Source organism: Gymnoscopelus microlampas, assembly GCF_963454915.1.
Source record: "Gymnoscopelus microlampas genome assembly, chromosome: 1".
Taxonomy (NCBI): Eukaryota; Metazoa; Chordata; class Actinopteri; order Myctophiformes; family Myctophidae; genus Gymnoscopelus; species Gymnoscopelus microlampas.
The window spans coordinates 43,108,639-43,129,598 of record NC_139962.1 but is presented as its reverse complement, the minus strand read 5'-3'; the positions used below and the strand labels follow the sequence as shown (position 1 = coordinate 43,129,598).

At 39.9% G+C, this 20,960-nt stretch overlaps 2 protein-coding genes across 2 annotated transcripts in view; one reads left to right on the top strand and one right to left on the bottom strand.

Annotated features, from left to right (window-relative positions):
* Window positions 1–1,425: 1,425 nt before the first annotated feature.
* Window positions 1,426–20,960, top strand: part of cox4i1 (cytochrome c oxidase subunit 4I1) — a 29,676-nt gene continuing 10,141 nt past the window's right edge. The window contains exon 1 of the mRNA XM_084056810.1: window positions 1,426–1,430. The gene's annotated coding sequence lies outside the window, so the exon portion shown is untranslated. The remainder of the gene's footprint in view (window positions 1,431–20,960) is intronic.
* Window positions 13,778–20,723, bottom strand: gins2 (GINS complex subunit 2). Its single transcript, XM_084064317.1, has 5 exons — window positions 20,578–20,723; window positions 20,077–20,191; window positions 18,500–18,599; window positions 17,817–17,943; window positions 13,778–15,436 (listed from the first exon to the last, which is right to left on the bottom strand). Exons 1-5 carry the CDS (start codon window positions 20,665–20,667, stop codon window positions 15,308–15,310), a joined length of 561 nt encoding a protein of 186 aa, XP_083920443.1. The 5' UTR covers window positions 20,668–20,723; the 3' UTR covers window positions 13,778–15,307.

Here is a 20,960-nt window from a genome sequence, read left to right as displayed (position 1 = left end):
CGACGCAAATCAAATCAAAACGCAAAATGCTACGAGACAAATCACACAAACGCTGGCCGTGACCCAATAATAAAAAAACACTGGTCCAGTCCCTTCTTACTTATTCTTCACGAATGACGGGCATTGAACGCAAACGACGCAAACCGCTGGCCCGCCACCCGTTAAATGACGCAACGCAAGCGGCGCTACGCGAACGACACTGATAGTGCACATTTTACGGTTAAAGCCAAAAAAATGTTTAGTTGATACTATGACAGGGCAAAAAAAGCTATATTTTTAACTTTATCAAAAATAGATAAAGCACAAATAGGTTTAACTATGTGAGTTTGCTATGTGACCAAGAGCCACATATACTATACCCTGTCACTATATTATACAACCTAGTATACATATACTGTACCCGGTCACTATATCATACAGCTTAGCGTAGGCCTACATATACTGTACCCTGTCATTACATAAACAGCCTGGTATACGTATACTGTCAGTACTACAAATGGAACCAAATGGACCAGTCGGGTCCATTTGGTTCCATTTGTACACACAAAAACCACAAGACACACGAAAAGAAAGAAGTTATAACTTTATTCAAGCAAATAATGAAGAGAAAAGAGGGGAAGTTAAAGTATGGAGGTCAGGCAGAAACCGTGTATGTCCAAAATTGTACTTTTTAAAATGGACACAAAATAACCTGTGTTCCAATGGATCCAATGTAATTATCATGATCTTTGCGTTGTGAGCTTGTAGATCGGGTGTTTGTACTGCTTTAGTGTGTGACACTGTCACACGGTATGACCAAGTAAAGAAATGTATTTACGACAAAAAAAATAATTAGATAGATAGATAGATAGATAGATAGATAGATAGATAGATAGATAGATAGTTTCTGCCCGACAACCAATGATAGATCGTGTCACTACTATCACTTACCTTGAACAGCAGCCACGACTCAAACAGCAAATGAAATTAAAAAACACTAAGAAAGAAGCAAATGACACGACGCACATCATTTGCTTTCTCTTTTAGTTTGCACAGACCTACAGCATAGATGACTGTAAACACAGTGTTAATGGGGCTACATGCTACCATAATGATACCAGACATAAATCACATAGCTCCACATCACATACATTTGTACACACAAACCACTAGTGAAGAACTAGTGCAATAGACAGGCAAGAAGAAAGAAATGTGTTTGTGAAAAGAAAGACAGACAAAAACAAAAAATCGATCAAATAACTCGGACACAAAAGTAAATAAAAACAAATAATTTTGTTATTGCTTTATTAAAGCAAAGAATAGAGAAAAAGAGGAGAAGTTACGACCACATATGGTCGTATGTGATGTGGACTGATGTGATCAAAGCTTTGGGCGCAAATTACGTGAAACAATAAATAAAATCACATAAATCCACATCACAGAAAGGCACATGGTCCTATGTGATGTGGACCGACGTGATGAAGCTTTACCCACAAATGACGCGATGCAAATGACGTGAAACGATAGACGACGCAAATGACCACATACATGGTATGGTAGCATGTAGCATGTAGCCCCCTTAACAAGCAGCAGCTGCAATCAAAAGGTTCCTACCTTCCTGCCATCTTCACTTACGGACGTCTTCTTCTTGTCATCTTCGTGTTCTGTAAAGACACAAAAAAGAAAACAAAAACGTTGAGTTGAGCAGGCCTTACAGGGTGACATTTTGGAAGCCAAGAAGATGGTCTGTAGAGCCATAAGCTGGTCACTGACAGGGCTGTGCCACCATTATGGCATTTTACTTGAGTAATTGTCACAAATAATTGCGATTAAGGATTGAATTGTATTGTACATGAACATTGAACATGTTTGAAAATAAATTAACATTTTTGTAACCAGAAGAGTGGGCACCCGGGAAAAGTGGGCACTTCAATGTGTAATTGGCCATTTCTATTCCTCAAAGTAAGTAATTAAGTAACTTAAAGGAGTAGTTCACCCACAGAATGACTTATTTTCTATCAATTGCACACGCCATGAAGCCTTGAATTCATTGATTTGTTTTTGTCGCATTCCTATGCCAATAATTAGATTCCCGTCTCCTACCGGCTAATGTATCCGGTAGGAGACACAAAGTAAAGTATTTGTGTCTCCTACCGGAAATACACCCGGTCATCAAATTATTGGCTTAGTAATGAGACAAAAACTAAAACAAAATCATGAATTCAAGGCTTCATGGGGTGTGCAATTTATAGAAAATAAGTAATTTTTTGGGTGAACTACTCCTTTAAGTACATGATTTGAAGATGCTTGACTGGCCTACAGCCACTGTGGGCATAAAACAATACGTTTTAGGTCTGATAATGATGTACACACCCGTACATGTTCACATCATGTATACTTTACATCAGTGGTTTTCAACCTTTTTCATGCCAAGGACCCCTAAATTGATACATTTGGCCGCGGACCCCCATTTGAAAATGTTTTGTGCCAGGGACCCCCAGAAGCAAAGATATCAGTCAATTTTTGCTTAAAAAAATACAAATATTCAAAGATATGCACACTTTTTCAAAGGTTTTTCAAAAATATCAGATCTACAAGCTCATAGCGCGGCACTCGGTGCCGCGCTATGAGCTTTGTATATCTGATATTTTTGAATAGCCAAAGCTAAGTGGTTAAAAATGTCTGTGACGCCATTAACTCATTTTGCTGGGGACCCCCTGGTACTCCCTCAAGGACCACTGGTTGAAAACCACTGCTTTACATTACTTAAAAAGGGATAGTTCACCCAAAAACATACTTTTTTTCTCTATCGATTAGTCACCCCATGGAGCCTTGAATTATGGACCGGTAGGCAGCGGTTCCGGTAGGAGACACAAAGGAGACTCTTTGTGTCTCCTACCGGAAACCGCTGCCGGTCATCAAATTATTGGTTTAGGAATGAGACGAAAACAAAAACATATCCATGAATTCAAGTTTCCATAGGAAAAGTGTTTTAAACTATCCCTTTAAGACAGGGATCTTCAACGTTTTCAGGCCAAGGACCCCCTAGCTGAGAGAGAGATGAAGCAGGGACCCCCTCTATACTGTATAAAATTGTGTTTGAGATAAACTTTTGCTGCTCTTTTTTCCCTCTACACCTATAACTCTTTGCTAAAAAAATAGCCGATCTACAAGCTCACAGCTCACAACGCCTCGCGCTGCGAGGCGTTGTGAGCTTGTAGATCTGCTATTTTTTCTCCTCAGCAAAGGGATGCTAGGGTTCAAGTGGTTAATGTAAAAAAAGATTTGGCGGACCCCCTGTAGTAACTCTGGGTCCCGGACCCCCTGTTGAAGACCCCTGCTTTAAGAACATTTTCGCAAATTCTTCATTTGCTTTACATTTTGGGAGAAAAATTGCCAGAAGAGGTGCCGTCTATTCCTGTATCAAACACCATGTTCAAGTAAAGTCTACAATGCTTATCATTTCATCAAGTTTCAGAAACAACTAAAGACATTGGCTCTCAAACTTTTCATATGAAGGACCCCCAAATGAATATTCATTTGGCCAAGGATTGGGCCTCTTCCTTACTTCCTTCACATTACCATGTTACCAATGATACTAATGAAGGCTCTGCTCTATTTAGTGTAGCACAGTGGTTCTCAAAGGACAGCCATAACTCTGAGTACAAATGGAACCAAATGGACCTGTAATTTGTTTCCATCTGTACACTCAAGAGTTACACACCCGTAAGGGTCCGTTTGGAACAGAGCCTTCATTAGCATCATCGTAACACCTGTGAAGGGAAGTGAGGAAGAGGCCCGATTTATTTCCAATATGGCCGCTGATTCCAAAACTCCAGTTTGTGCCTCCTACCTCCAGCATGGTTGTGTGTTACAGTGAAATTGGTGACCTTCAGAAAACGTGCGACCATCTCGTGGACTTCACAAAAACATCACCATGTCCAAATGTAAATAACAATTTGTTTATGAACAGAGCAACTCTGTTCATAAACTAACAACAGTGATTTACTTTGGATGTTTGACATGTGATGGGCACGATGGACACATCTTTTGTCAGGTCACCAATTTCTCCATAACACTGGAGGCAGAATGTTGAGGGTTGGGATTCGGCTTGAAAATAAAACCACAGACGTCTTGGTTCAGCTCTCAGCCGCTAGACCAGTGGCTCTCATACCAGTCATCAGTTACCATGAGTATAAACCCTAGGGTTTATACTAGATCAGTGGCTCTCATACCAGTCATCAGTTACCATGAGTATAAACCCTAGGTTTTATACTAGACCAGTGGCTCTCAAAGTGATGTCTGATATCAGCCATCAGTTACCATGAGTATAAACCCTAGGGTTTATACTAGACCTGTCACAATTATTACGTAATAGCCTAATTGCAATTATTTGAATTTGCAATTATGTTTTGCATAATCGTCATAATCATTACCATGTTAAAAATGTTCACATATTTTCAAACATTTTGTGGAAATAGCAGATCTACCAGCTCAAAGCGTGTTGCGATGCGACACGTTCTGAGCTTGTAGATTGGCTATTTCCACTCTGCTAATCCCACTATGAATGTATTTTTTGTAATTAAATGATGTATATTATTTGTCATATCTACCTTGTGCAACTTTTGTTTACGAAGCCCTAAAAGCCAAAAATAAATTACATTTGTATTCATAATGTTCCCATGCTCAACGTCAAACACAATTAAATCTTTGATCACAATCAATCATGTGACAATGCATCGTCAACTTCCATTTTGTAATGGTGACACAGCCCTAGTTTATAATGGCCAGCAGTGGTGGAAGAAAATACTGATTTGTTTTTACTTAAGTAAAAGTATCACTACTGCAATGTAGAAATACTCTGTTACAAGTTAAAGTCCAGAATTCAAAATTCACTTGAGTAAAAGTACAAAGGTACTGGTATCAAAATGTACTTGAAGTACCAAAAATAAAAAGTACTCATTATGTAGAATATCCCGTTTCTCAAGTTTTCAAAATATATCAAAATCTTTTGAAAATAGCCGATCTACAAGCTCACAATGTGTCGCATCGCATTGTGAGCTTGTAGATCGGCTAATTTCAAATGGCCAAAATGTATATAGGGCTGAAGTGGTTAATACAGGTTTTGTAATTAGTCAAAATCTACAAAGTAACTAAAATAAAGTTTTCAAATAAATGCAGTGAAGTAAAAAGTACAATATTTGGATCCGAAATGTAGTGGAGTAAAAGTATTGAAATTTGGAAATACTCAAGTAAAGACAAATCCCTTGAAATTGTACTTTATACAGTACTCAAGTAAATGCACCTAGTTACTTTCCACCACTGCTGGCTAGGTGTGATCCAGGTACGTACCGTGTGGGGTCTCCCGCCGCTCGGTTGAAGATAGCTGGTATTAATAGAGCCGCGTAGGTTGTATGGCACCACGTCCCGAGCACCGTACGCCTTATATCTCCAACGGAGAACGTTCGTTGGCACCGTTATACGTTTCAGCTCTCAGGGCTCGTTGCTGCGTCGAAGATCCATCTTCCCGCCCCTTGTCCTGAGTTACAGACACTCTATTACCAGCTATCTCCTGATGACTCCATCCATCCAGGACCTTCACTGAAGAACTCATACAGTGAGTCAAACGCTGAGTCATAGCTAGAAGCCATGACTCAGCGTTTTTAACTCACTGTATGAAGTAGATTTAGTCCACTCTGCAGAAGGTCACCACATGATTAACCTGCAAGACACAGATATACACCAATATTACATATAATATATTGTAGAATAGAATATTAAGATTGTAAAACAAAAAACAAAAAAACATATATATATATTCCTTAAAGGTAGGGTAAGTTATATTTTTTGGTATTTTTTTAAAAGGTTAAAGTATTATATTCTGATATAATCATTGCTACAGAGTGTTTGTTCAGTCACAGGGGTCTCTCCAGCTCTTTAATAAACACAATATAGTACATGTTCAGGTAGGTGACACAATGTAAGCCAATCAGGAGAGGGCACTGAAAATGCATGTTCTGTTTAATAAAGAGCTGGAGAGACATGGGAGACTCCTTTTACTGAACAAACACTCTATAGCAATGAGTACTATCACAATATAGAGCTATTTAATATTGTTACTGAACAAACACTCTGTAGCAATGCGAACTACCAGAATATAGAGCTATTTAACACTTATTTTAGGCTAGTGTTAAGCATACGTTCTAAACTGTCGGGCAAAAATCTCTCGTCCTACTTGATTACTACAGCGTCGCATAAAGCATCAACAGTAGCAGATCTACAAGTTCGAAACGTGGCGCGAAGCGTGCCATTTTTGAATCCTAAAAAGGTTTTGGACATAATGAGGTTTCCTCCCAATGGAGACGAGATTATAGTTTCATTTTAGCCTTGGAAGAAAAAAATGTTTTTGGTTGCTCCACTGCGCCCTCTACAGATCTGGTCAATGGAATTTTTCTATTGACCAGATTCTTGCATTCCGGTGAAATATTTTCTTTTCTGATCAAAAAGTGTATTTTACAGAGAAGGTGGGGTGCTGAGAGGTGCTGAGAGGTGCTGAGAGGCTTCCCACCTCCGAGAATAGACTTTCAACACGTTTTTGGAGTGTTCTTGAACACTCCAAAAAATAGTGTTTGTAGTTAGTTCCATGTTAAAGTCTCAAACATCTTGATAAATGTATAGTACTCTAAATATAAAGTGTTTATCCCAAAGCTACAGATGTTATCCCACCATATGGACCCTTTGTGTTCAGCAATATTCCGTATTATTCAATTAATAAATGCTTTGGTCTGTCAGAACATCACTGTATATCATTCAATGGGTGTAAGTGGCGCTGATGCAGCAGGTGAACGCCGGTATTACACCCCATGTACTCCAGGAAATACAATGATGTTCATCCACAGACGGGATTAAAACACTTCTTTATTAAACTATACTGAATATCAAGAGAACACCAAGACCCCGTATGTACGGATAACATCTGTGGCTTTAAGATAATAACTTTATATTTACAATGAATACAGACATGTAGACGCACGAGCCTTAAAACACAGAAAACCACACTATTTAGGAAAGTGGCGCAGCAGGTGACCACAGGTATTACACTGCAAGTGAATGTGGAAATAGAACGGCGTTCAGACACACGCGTGATTAAAACACGTCTTTATTCAACGTTAAGTAATATTACGGAACAAACCTGACCCGTATGGACGGGTAACATCCGTGTCTTTGGGTTTAAACGCGTTATGTGTTGGATTGGGCTCATTTATGGGGAGTTACGAGCCGTTTAAAACTACCAACAAACATCAGACTATCACCATAAATAAAATCCCTGACCAGTCTGGATCCAAGGCCTAAATAGATTATAAACCCACATGAATGTAATGTTTGTATGGTGGGGTTAGATCTACAAACCCCCACACAGTGAGTGTGGTTTAAGCGAATACCACCCAACTCACTCCAAATCCAACTCACTCCATGAAGACTTAAGAAATATTCGGCCAACTCACTCCAGGGCTCGGCCAACTCACTCCAGGGCTGGGACAACTCCCTCCAGGACCAAAGACCAACTCCCTCCAGGACCAAAGCCAACTCACTCCAGGACCAAACCCAACTCACTCCATGCAATGTCACCAGTGTAATATTGGTTCAATGTGTCAGTGGTGTAAAGTAACTAAGTACATTTACTTAAGTACTGGGACTAAACATGGTGGTTTAGGTCAAAAAACAAAACCTTAACGAGGTATATAACAACACCTCTTGATTTGACCAACAATAGAATAAGACATCTAACAAACACTGGACTCCAAGTGCCAAAGTGTTAACAGTCCAGGGCCATAGATACTGTTAAGGCTCAATGATAGCCTAACAAGATAACAAGACGGGGGCCAGCGAGCCCCCCCCCCCCCCCCCCAGAACCATTAAGTTGTTTTGTAGAGATTGTTTTGTAGAGACAGTATTTAAAACTTTAACCAAGCCTATTAAAACTTTAACCAAGCCTAAAACAGAATAGAGTTAAAAGTAACAAATTCCTCAATACTTAAGCACAAATGTCTGTAACAAATTCCTCAATATTGTACTTAATTCCTCAATATTGTACTTAAGCACAAATGTCTTCCTCAATAATAATTTGTGGAGTGAGTTGTCCTCTGCTGTGGAGGGAGTTGGCCAAGTGCGTGGAGGGAGTTGGCCAAGTGTGTGGAGTGAGTTCGGCTCTGCTGTGGAGGGAGATGTCTGGAGTGAGTTGGGCTCGATTTGGAGTGAGTTGGTTTTGGAGTGAGTTGGGCTGTTACCGTTTAAGCCAGGTTTAAACTTTAGGTGACATTTAGTTGTGATCATTTGGAACAATCAAGACTATTATAGTTGTATTTTCTCAATTTTGATTATTTGCATATCAATGAGGTAAAAATCTGACTGATCAAAATGACTAGTTTGATGCATTTTCTCCCTCGGTTATAAAACACAATATTTCATATTTATGCCCATTTTGGTGTCATAATAATTCACAGTCCTAGCACACCTTGAATGCTTAAATAATAATGGTGTTAAATATTGGTGGATAAAAACGTGTCATGTTGATACAAATCAAACATCAGTTTTACCTGGCTTCTTCTACAGAGCAGCACCACGTTACAAACAAAACTGTAAGAACCAGCCGTGGTCCACCTGCGTCCAATTTAAACCTGTATTCACATCCGGTCTATAGCCCCGCCTACTGAATCCGGTATGTTGAACGCGTACGGGGACGCATCATTTCCGTTTTCGTTTTCCAACCGGATCTTCTTCCTGCAGAGTGAATTGATCCCCAGACTGCTTTCAAGTAATCAACGCTAAATCATCTACTGCTGTGTGGAGGATGCAGTGGTGTAAAGTACATTTACTCAAGTACTGTACTTGAGTACAATTTTGAGGTGTTTGTGCTTTACTTGAGTATTTCCAATTTCAAATACTTTTACTATTACTCCACTACATCTCAGAGTCAAATATTGTACTTTTACTCCACTACAATTATTTGAAAACATCAGTTATAGTTACTTTGTAAATTTGTATTATTATTACAAAACATACATTAACCACTGCAGCCCTATGAAAATAGCCGATCTACAAGCGCACAACGAGTAGCAAAGCGATGCGTTGTGAGCTTGTAGATCTGCTATTTTCAAAGCATTCATACATTTTGGAAACTTGTGAAATGGGACATTCTGCAAAATGAGTACTTAATTGCTTTCAGTACTTAAGTATATTTTAATACAAATACTTTTGTACTGGTAAATGTTGAATTCCGCACTTACAGAGTATTTCTACATTGCAGTATTGATACTTAATAAGTAAAAAATGTGAGTACTTTTTCCACCATTGCTGGTATGGATTCAAAAAGCCACAAACGCACACATGCACCCACGCACGTACGTGTGCGCACCAACACACACACACACACACACACACACACACACACACACACACACACACACACACACACACACACACACACACACACACACACACACACACACACACACACTCTTCCTGTGATAGTAGGCGAGTGGTGGACCGTGGTGGAAGAAGTAGCTCATATTCAAACTTTTATATTAACTTAAATTATTACAAACAAATGATAAACCTGTTATAGTAAAATTAGTGATAATATTAATACTCTGTTACAAGTAAAAGTCCATCTATTCTCAATTTGCATGAGTAAAAATAATAATAAAACATGTTGGACATTCAGCTGATATGTGATTCTTCTTTTAAATCGTGCATACTTAATGAGACAATTTACATATTTGAATAAATTGTCTATTTAAAACCACACATCAATATGAGCTTGTTCTCTTCCCACTTTATTATTTCACTTTCTAGATAAACTTTTTTCATATTCGCTATTTCTCCCACAGTTTATTTTTCCCAATTTCGTGCCATATGTCATAATGACCGGCTTCACCGGGAATAATAAGTTAATTTTTACATTAACCACTTGAACCCAAGCATTCCTTCTCTGAGGAGAACTTTAGCCAAAAATAGCAGATCTACAAGCTCAAAAGCTCAAACGCCTCGCGCTGCGAGCCGAGGCGTTGTGAGCTTGTAGATTGGCTATTTTTGGCATAGAGTTATAGGTGTAGAGGGAAAAAAGTAGCCTGGTAAACCCTCCCTCCGGAAATCTCATTTCCATTTGATTTCAGGAAATGAGATTTCCGGAGGGAGGGTTTACCAGGCTAGGAAAAAAGAGCAGAAAACGTCTATCTGAAACACAATTTTATACAATATAGAGGGGGTCCCTGCTTCATCTCTCTCTCAGCTAGGGGTCCCTCCAGAAATCTCAATTGTATTTTATTTCAGTAGTGAGTCTGGCCTGCAGACCTATATGGGCAATTTGGCTGTAGGCTGGAGAAGGGCGGGAGTAATGTAGCTTTGATGTCCAAGTGGCCCTCTGATGTCCAATTAAGTCATTTTAGGCTGCAGTGATTATCACCAGGAGTAATTGCTTTGTCTTTGATGTTAATGAGCAGCTTGTATGATAGGTGTATTGATTAATGACGTGTGAACCACTCTGGTTCCACCTGATTGGCCTACCCCCGCTGTCAATCACAAAACAATGAGCGAGGACGCTGATTGGCTCGGCTAGTTGGTAATTCCGCTAGAAACTCCCACAATGGGCAATCAGGCCAGACTCACTCCTGGAATCAAATGGAAATGAGATTTCCGGAGGGAGGGTTTACCAGGCTAAGTAAAGCCTAGTAAAAGTGTCAAACTCCCAAAAGTCACCAGAATACTGGAAATTACATCTACTCTGTTAAAAATGTCCTGGGGGGGCCAGCGTGGTCAAGAGCATCTCTCCTGTTATCGGACGGTCCCTGGGGTCTAGTGCTATAACAGGGATAGACTCCTGTGTTCTGTTGCTGACAATAAGCCCACTTGTAAAGTGCATGAGCCAAATGACTTTTATCAATTTGGGGGAATGACCCATCACGTTCATGAAATGTCAATGGACAGAGTTTAGTGTGCTGTGAAACACAAGTTTGTATATGTTGAATTAACTGTGAAAAAACTTGAAGAACAAGGCACTGGATTAAGTAAACTTGGCTGTTAGCCTGGTCCCTACCAGGCTAACTTCACAGCTACATTTCCATGGTAGGATTGTGTAAATGTTCTTTCGTGAAATCGAGTCATGGATAAACTTATCCAGGGTGCTCTGGCTAAACTAATCTGGCAAGATTTAATTCAGCTTTCATGAAACCGATTCATCGCTAATCCTGGCTAAATTAAGCCAGGATAGGTGTTAAATCCAGGCTTAACCCCTAATTATGCTTTCGTGAAATAGGCCCCAGAGCAATTAGCTTTACCACTCCCCCCCCCCCCCCCCCCCAACCCACCCCACCCTCCCCTTACGCTAATGGATGCCTCGACAAATGGATGTGTGTATGGGGAGGAAAAGCACAAGTGTCACTAAAAGCTACACCCGGTATAAATCTAGTACAGAGGTTAGTGTTTCCCCATTGACAGCTAGTTATACTTCATTAAAAAAAATGAAGCCAAATAGTGTCCTTACATTTTGTAGGCTGCAATTGGATTACAACAATCTTATTTTATATTCTACACACAGCCAGAAATGTGTATTCCAGATACATCTAAATACAAATAAATGTATAATGGCAGCAAAAAATCAATACTGGAGTTGATACTCACTTTAACAGTCAATTGCATTGATGTTGAGACAAAAAGATAATGAAAAATAAGTGTAGCTGAAATGTGTACACCAGTTAGAAGAATGTTTTCTTGAAAACATGGCAGTATAAGTATAATACAGCATGTGTATTTTTATTAACTTAAGTATAGATTTCATATGACATAATATAGAATGATATTTATGACTAAACTAGACTTGGAACAATTCAAGTTGGAAATGCATGCATGTTTTACTATATTTTAAAATATCAAATGAAAATATATTACATGATTATCTCTAGATATATTCTTTTGGCAGTTTTTGTTTGTTTTCAAAATAATCTTATTTTTTAAAGATATTTTTGGGGTATTTTTGTTATTTATTTGTAGATAACAGTAGAGACAGACAGGAAACGGGGAGAGAGATGGGGAGAGAGCAGCAAAGATAGCCGGGAACAGGACTCGAACCCGCGATACGCTGTCAGGTTTTGTGTTTTCAAAATAATCTTTGACAAATTATGCGAAAAGTGTTTCAAAACCTTCTTAAACTAAACAGTTCAAAAACAGAGCTCATGGTTGTGGCTCCCAAGGCACTGCTCAAGAAAATTGGAGATGTTCTACTCCATGTCGATGGCAGCTCCTTATCTCCATCTCTGGAAGTCCGCAACCTTGGCATTATTCTGGACTCCCTCTCCTACCAGTCACACATCAAATCCATAACCAAATCGGCCTTCTTCCACCTCAAGAACATCTCTAGGCTCCATCCCTCACTCTCCGATTCTGTGGCTGAGACCCTCATTCATGCATTTGTAACCTCCCGTCTGGACTACTGCAATGGAGTCCTGTTTGGGCTCCCAAAAAAATACCTGGATAGGCTCCAGTATGTCCAAAATTCAGCTGCCAGAGTTCTCACCCGCACCAAGCCTTGGCAGCACATCACCCCTACCCGTAAACAACTGCACTGGCTTCCTGTTCAATTCCGCATCCATTACAAACTCCTCCTTCTCACCTACAAATGTCAAAATGCCCTTGCTCCACAGTACCTCTCAACTCAAGCCTACTCCATAAACCGAGCCGGTCACGGACCCTGCGGTCCACAGACTTGGACCTCCTTGCTGTCCCCAACACAAACATGCAAACTTTCGGGGACAGAGCCTTCAGTGTGGCAGCCCCCACCCTGTGGAACTCCATCCCAATAGGGATTCGCCATGCTCCAACACTGGACTCTTTTAAAGCCGCCTTGAAAAGACACCTATTCTCTCAGGCTTATGGCATATAGTTGTTTGTTCATTTGTCTGTTAGTTGTTCATTGTTCTGATGTAAAGCGTCTTTGGGTTTATGAAAGGCGCTATATAAATTCAAGCTATTATTATTTTTATTATTACCTGATGATGTTGCTCCTACAGTCTAAGTCTAATTGATGAAATAAGTGACACTGACAATCAAGCATGTGTGTCAATAAGGTCAAGTTAAAACAACAGTTATGTTTTATTTCATTTCTTTCACAGTGCTGTGCTGTGAGAGAGGCCTGATGTGACAGGGATGTCAGGCCCTGTCATATACCTGTGACATGATACTGACCATGATATGACTGACATCCTCAGTATCATGTCATTATCATGTCAGCATTATGGTCAATATCATGTCAGTATCATGTCGACATGTATCATTGTCCATCATTGACCAAGCCCATGCACACAGAGACTAACTAAACATTACCATAGAAATAGTATAACTTGTTCTGAGGATAATTGTTGACAAAACAGTGTAATGAAAAGTGTGTTAAGAATTTAACTGCTGATATATGTCAGCAGTTGCTTGTATCTGTTCATCATTTCTGGAAAATTGGTCAGCTTGATGTATATTTTGATCATCTGTTTGAGGGCTTTGACATAACATTACAGTCATTTAGCAGACGCTTTTATCCAAAGCGACTTACAATAAGTGCATACAACATGGTAGGCAAGAAAAATACAAATCACCAGAAGTCTTAAGTGCATTCTCTTCTAAAACAAGCAACAAAGTGAAAATAGACAACAGACTCAACCTAGAATTGTATAAGCCATACAAATAAATCCTTAACATTTTAATTTAATATTGAAGTATCAAAAGACTGCAAATTAACAATTCAGCTGGAAAAGAATTGTGAATTCAAACGGAAATATATTGTTTGATTGTAATCAGAAAAGCTTAATGAAAAAAAATACATTTTGATCACTTAGAATTGAGACATTTTAATATTCCTTTTCTGTCTTTTAACAACATCAATGTTGTTAGAAGGCAAATCATTCTGTAGAAAAGACTGATTTGTTTTGCTTTTGAAAGATTACAGCATATTTACAGATATTGTACAATTTATATTTACCCAAGATATTATCCAAGTTAACTGGTAAACAATGTGATCCTACTTTTAGTCAACAATTAAACACAATGATGTTCAGTTATGACAGAGCACAATTTCAATCTTAGCTTCATATAATTGGTCCCCACTAATGCTCATTCTAAGATCATACAATTTCCATCTACTCACTGTCTCACTGGTGGGTGTGGACAGTTCAGAAACCTGCCAAAAAATTACGTCATCGATGGGGATTCTAAGCTAATAGAAACATCCTCTCTTCCTGGAAAGTTAGCATGCTGAAATAGAAGCATGAATTGAACAAAAGTTTTAAATCTTGTTTTTGAAATGACCTCACTATACCTGCCTACAGCGCCAATGATGTCACTGGTAGGCAGGTTTCTGAACTGTCCAGTCCTCCTCTGACACACAGAGTAGACAGAATTGGTGGCATCTTAAAATAAGCATTAGGACCAATTATATGAAGATAGGTTGAAAATGAGTTAGGTGCTCCTTTGAAGCTGCAATCCGGATCTTATTGTATGAATAAAAAACATAAAAGTTAACTGGTTTCTTTAAACTTAACACTGAGGATTTACTGTGTAGAGAGGTACAGGAAATAATCTTTAGTCAATGTTATATTCAGGCATGCAATGCTCATTTGGTATGTTCTTGCACTCTATTTCAGTGACGCACACGTCGCTTAACACCTACACTGCAAGTCATACAATGGACAATTGATATGCATGTAGGCTTATTCCTATGTTAATTCGCTAGGTGTGAGTCGGGAGCCTTTGAAAACTTTGTTGAGGTGCGAATTTAAAGTAGTTTTAAATCTATGCGTGTGCCTGTGTGTGCTCCTGGTAAAATAGGTTCCGGCACGGCGTGCAAGGCCGTCCAGTGAGCATTACACCCCTGGTTATATTCGTGTGATACATCAAATGTGTCACAAAACAAACAAACATTTGATGTCCTACCAGGGTCGAACTTTCTCAAGGGAAGAGTAGGGAGACCACCTCCAACCACTGCAGAATATATTGTGTTAACATAGACTGTACATACAAATTATGTTTTATTCATAAAAACAAAGAAAAAAAACAATAAGTCCTGGATTGCAGTCTTAAATGGTAATACATTTACACATGCATCTCTGAATGAAATACGTATGCGTCTTTGCTGTAGAGTCAAACATTACCTGTATGATTCCCTGCCCCCCTCCCCCCCCCCCCCCCCCACACACACACACACACACACTTATGTTACCCCATCCTTGCCAATACTGGTTTGGTCCAGCTATTATGCAGCGTGGGCAATAGTCCTTGAAATCGCTGGTCAATAATCCACAGATTTTCCCTTACTGGCACCAGGCATTAGATTGGAACGTAGCTTGTACATGCAGTTGAGGGAGTCGAGAAGAAAGCTACGTGTAGTGTTAATCTCCATCAGCGTCAGGTTGTCCAGCTAGAAAGGGAAATGGACAACAAATTAGGTGTGAAACATGCTCATACCATGGCTGCGCTCACACTGCAGAGAAAAGTGGCCCAAATCAGATTTTTCTTTTGGTTTGTAGAGGGGGGAAAAAAAGTCACGTGGAATCTGATATTTTAAATTCTGATTTGGGACTAACTAACTCGTCCTAACTCCGATAGGCTACGCGTTCGACTTTGGCAAAACGATAAGTTATTATCTCCGCCAGGTGATCATGCTTCCGTCTGTGTCTCTGTGTGTGTGTGTGTGTGTGTGTGTAATCATGCATACTACTAAGCAGATCAGCATCAATTCTCAAATATTTTTCAAAATGGTCAACGACAACTGTCAGTTTTGTAACTTCACAATCACAGAGCAATGACTATGGTATACATGTCCCATACGGACAAGAACTAGCCAATTGGGGCGCCAATGGCCAAGTGGTTAAGGCGCATACCACATAATAGGCTCCTATAGACGGATTTCCGCACGACGTCATCACAGAGCAGAATGCGCAATCTGCGCATGCTCGGGGGAAACGAATTGTTGCGCCGTTCACTCTGTTGTTATGTTCGGGAGTTAGATAGCCATAATTCTGCTATTATAGGCATAATAGGCATAATGCTGCTATTATATACAAACGGATCCAACTTCCGACAAATCATTTTTATTGAGTAAACAAGGTATTACAAACTGCATAATTTAATCTACTTTCATTAAACCCGGTGAAGATCATTTCTTTTATGAATGGACATTTGACCAGAGCTGCTGCGGGTAATGGCGCCCTCTATAGGCTTCCCCCTCCTCTGCACGGTCATATCCTCTCATGTTTACTAACAGGAAACCTGTCTATAGTCTGACAGCGAGTCGCCGATTCGATTCCCAAGCCTGACAGCTGACCTTTGCTGTGTGTCACTCGGACTCCCTGTCCCTGTTACTCTCTGCTGTGCTATCTAAATAAAGTAAATAAGATTTAAAAAAATATATATTTTAAAAGAACTAGCCAATTCGGACACCAGTCTATATAGCTTAACCATTAGCCAATTAAAACGCTCCTGTGTATGGGATGTACCATCAAATCATACAGGCTATAACATAAAAATAAAAGTGTCCCCTTTAGTTGTTGCTGGGGTATGTGTCACTGTACATTTGCACATTCGTCCTCTGCATTTAACCATCCTAACTATTAGGAGCAGTGGGTGCTATTAATACAGCACCCAGGGGGAGCAGTTAGGTTTCTTGCTCAGGAGGAGCACTTTGACACACAGACTTGGCGGAAAAGGGGGGCGAACCGGTGATCTTCCGATTCCCAGGCAGCCTTTCTACCCACTCAGCTACTTTGTCTATAATGACCACATGCCACAGTTCTTTTCAATGTGTTCAGTGTCTCCAAGTTACCTAGTCTCAGGTTGCAGTTGCACACCGTAATTACGGAGTTTAAGCAATGGACTGCTACGGCAGAGGACTACGGTAACCGGAAATGATCAGCGCTCGATAGATAAACCTGCCGTCGCCGCAGCCTATTTTACTACGCCAGAAGCTACCGTTCCACGTAGTGTCTACAACGTCAAAAATAGGTGAGTGATTTTAGTGCTTTTGACGCGTTGTTTGTAGGTATGAGCATGGCTAATTATACTCTAGTCTATACGAATTCACGGAACAGTTACCAAACTGTTCAAAAGTAAGTTATTTCAATTCCTTGACAGAAGCGCCAACTTTTAGCAAGTTTTTGGCAAGTGAAGCTGCCGCGACGGGTGTTGTCTATGTCTGTGTTTATGTTTTACACGTGCTGCATAGACGCGTCACCATGGAAACCAAAAAGGGGTGGGAACCCGTCGCCGACGGCTGCTTGCTTAACGATTTTGACTGCTACGGCGATTGCGTCATAGCAGCCGCACTCCGCCTGGCGTCGGCGTACTGAAAAACAGAAAGCTTAAAGTCCCTATTATGTAATGAGAGTCCTTCATTATATCCTTTCCCCCCCATTGCCCGTGCCTTTTGATACTTGCCCACAACCCCAAAACATGCCCCAGACAGAAATTTGGAGAAAGGTAGGGCATTATGCCACCTGGCTGAGATCTGTGCATTATTGAGCACACCTTTCTAGTCGCTCATTTGTGCATGCGGGTCATTTGAAGAGGATGATCAGTTCAAACTGTGGTCACACTTTAAGGTCCACTTCAAAAAGTGTACGTGAAAGAAAAATAATAATGATGATATATCAGATCTGAGCCATACAACAGAATTCAATTGAGCATTAAGTGTGAATGTAGTATCTCTCTATTGTAGCGAGATACAGCCATATGTGCTCACTGCTCATAGTGTGAGGCAGAAAGCAGATAGGAGAGGAGACACAAAGTTAATAGCTGGTTACCTTGGCATGAGCCTCCTGCTGGTTGATGAAGCTGTCAGCGGAGAGGCGGAGTTTAGCAATACGCGTGTCCCAGATGTCCTTGACCAGCGTGCGGATCTCATCTGCTTTAGGGATGTTGTCAGACGCACTGCATAAACACACATAAGCCACACATCATGGACGTTGTAGCATAGTAATGGCTCAGATGGGAGGCAATATCATATCGTCGCTGTCGGGCAGAAACTATTATTCTATTTCAACTTATATTTTTTCGTAAATTTATGCCCTATATCAACGTACAAGAGTGAAGGCCAAAGGGTGTGAAAATAGCAGCGAAGCATTGTGAGCTTGTAGATCTGCTATTTTGGAAAAATGTTGAAAGTGAAAGTGGTTGATTCTGTTTGTGTGCATTATAAATATTGAACCGATGAAAAGTATTAACAACAGCTTGTGTTGTGACTAAATAACTACACTGGATCCACTGGAGAACTTTTTTCTCAGGTTTCTTTGTATCATTGTCTGTTGCACTGATGTTTTGTTCAGTTGTTTGAGTGTTGAATGCTTAATGGACTACAATGGAAACAAGCCTTTGGCTTAATTCTGTCTCATGCATTTGACTCATTGCACTGAAAGTCAATAAAATGTTCAATCAATCAATCATTCAACCATGACTGTAAAAAAGTGAAATAGATTAGTCTACTTACTGGTTCAGGAGCAGTTTGGTCAGCTCCATGTAATAAGGACTGGGAACAGGAGTAAAGGTATCCTCCCTCCTCTCCAGCTCCCGAATCTCCTCCAGTTTCTCTGCACACACACACACACACACACACACACACACACACACACACACACACACACACACACACACACACACACACACACACACACACACACACACACACACACACACACACACACACACACACACGAGAGCATTAGAACCAACAGCGTTAAGGTAAGTGAGATGTTTTGGTTCAGACAAAACATTTCTTGCTTTAAAAAAAAAAGGTTAAAGCTCTATATTCTGATAGCAATTATTGCTATAGAGCAGGGGTCTTCAACAGGGAGTCCGGGACCCCTAGGGGGTCCTCAGAGTTACTACAAGAGGTCCGTCAAATCTTTGTGCGATAGGATTATTTATTTTACATTAACCACTTGAACCCTAGCATCCCTATTCTGAGGAGAACTTTAGCAGATTTGCAAGCTGCTACATCTACAACTTGATGACCTTACAGGATTATGCAAAGGCTAAAATGTAACTTAGATAGCATGTTATGTAGACAGATGCCAGGTCATTGTTGACCTGGCATCCTATAGTGTGTATAGTTTCAATGTAGGCTGATGATAGGTTCTTGGTTTACGTATGCACTAGTTATTATTAGATTATTCGTTTACTTATGTATTACCTTATTAGATTACTACTTCTATGCATTTGATGTATTTATCTTGTGTCCTTGCTTACTGTAAATCACTCTGGATTAAGAGCGTCTGCTAAATGCCTAAACTGTAAACTGTACAGCGATTAACGCACTGCGAGGCGTTGTAGATCTGCTATTTTTGGCAAAGAGGTTTGGTGTAGAGGGGGGGGAAGAGCAGACCAAGTACAGAGCCAAAAGTCAAATTTACTTAGTATTGAGGGTTGGTTAAATGTCTGAGAATACATACACATTAATCCAACATACACTGATGACAGTGCTGTCAAACAAATCTATGAAAAAGTTTACAACACAATCTACAACACAATTTTATACAACATGTATGGGGTCCCTGCTTCATCGCTCTCTCTGCTAAGGGGTCCTTGGACTGAAAAATGTTGAAGACCTCCTGGTATAGTGTGTTCAGTAACAGGGGTCTCCCCAACAATCTCTTCAGCTCTATGAACAGAAAACATATTTACTAGTGTTCAAGTAAAAAATATGTCTGTTCACTTCTTTAAGTCATCACTTACAATTTCACGTTTATCCCGTATGAGTTTTATCTCCAGAGTTGGAGAGACAGGGAGACTCTAGTCTATAGCAATGATCAGTATCAGAATAGGGCTATTTAACACTTATTTGAACAAAATAATATCACGAACTAGAACTACACCTTTTACATCAGAAGTTAAAAAAGTGCACGCACACACACACACACACACACACACACACACACACACACACACACACACACACACACACACACAGTGACCAATATATATTATCAATCATGTCAACGGTTTGATTTCAAGCACTGTACAAACTGTAAATATTGTTGTAGGGTAAATATGTCTGCACCTTCTTACCTACATCCATCCACTCAGGAGGCACAATTCTGCATTTCTGTCTCTGCTTCAGATTGAGAGCCAGCCACAGAGGAACTTCAACAGACAGCCCAGGGTTGAAGGGACCTAGGTCACCCTAGTGAGAGAAAGTCAAGATAAACAAAATACTATTAACAAGAGTGGTGTAAAGTAACTAAGTACATTTCCTCAAGTACTGTACTTAAGTACAATTTTGAGGTACTTTTACTTCACTAGAGTATTTCCAAATTGTTATACTTAACTTTTGTATAGAAGAAATAGCCGATCTACAAGCTCACAGGCTATTTTCAAGATTTATAGACATTTGTTTTAAGTAAAAAATGTCTGTTATAAGTAATAAAAAAAAGTGAGTACTTTCTCCACCACTGACGGTAACGTAACCATGTTTACGTGACTCTCAAACCGTAGGACCAAGTTATGTGTCTGATGCTCTGCTGTGCCTGTTTATTAAATATGTCTTCAGAAACAACCCAACAAACTCACCCCGATCAAATAGATCTTGTCAAGACTGAAGTTCGGTATGATCTTCACCATCTCCTTCTCGGAGAGGAATTCTACCTCAGAGGGATCCATGTTTCACTAAAAGTGTTTGTTATGTTTTGCTCAAATTAATGCAAATGTTCCGCGCGCGAAAATTTTGACGGAACCGGAACACGTAGGACTCAGTGTTGCCAGATTTTGTGAGAGAAATAAGCAACCAGGTCCATGAAAACAAGGTCGATCTATTAGCCGATCTGCTATTTTCAAAGAAAAATCTTGAAAAATAATATTTGAAAATGTTTATATACACAAGTCTTGTATGGGGTGGGGGTCCCTGATTGGCACTAAATATTTTCAGATCTGTGGCCAGGCAAATACATATTCAT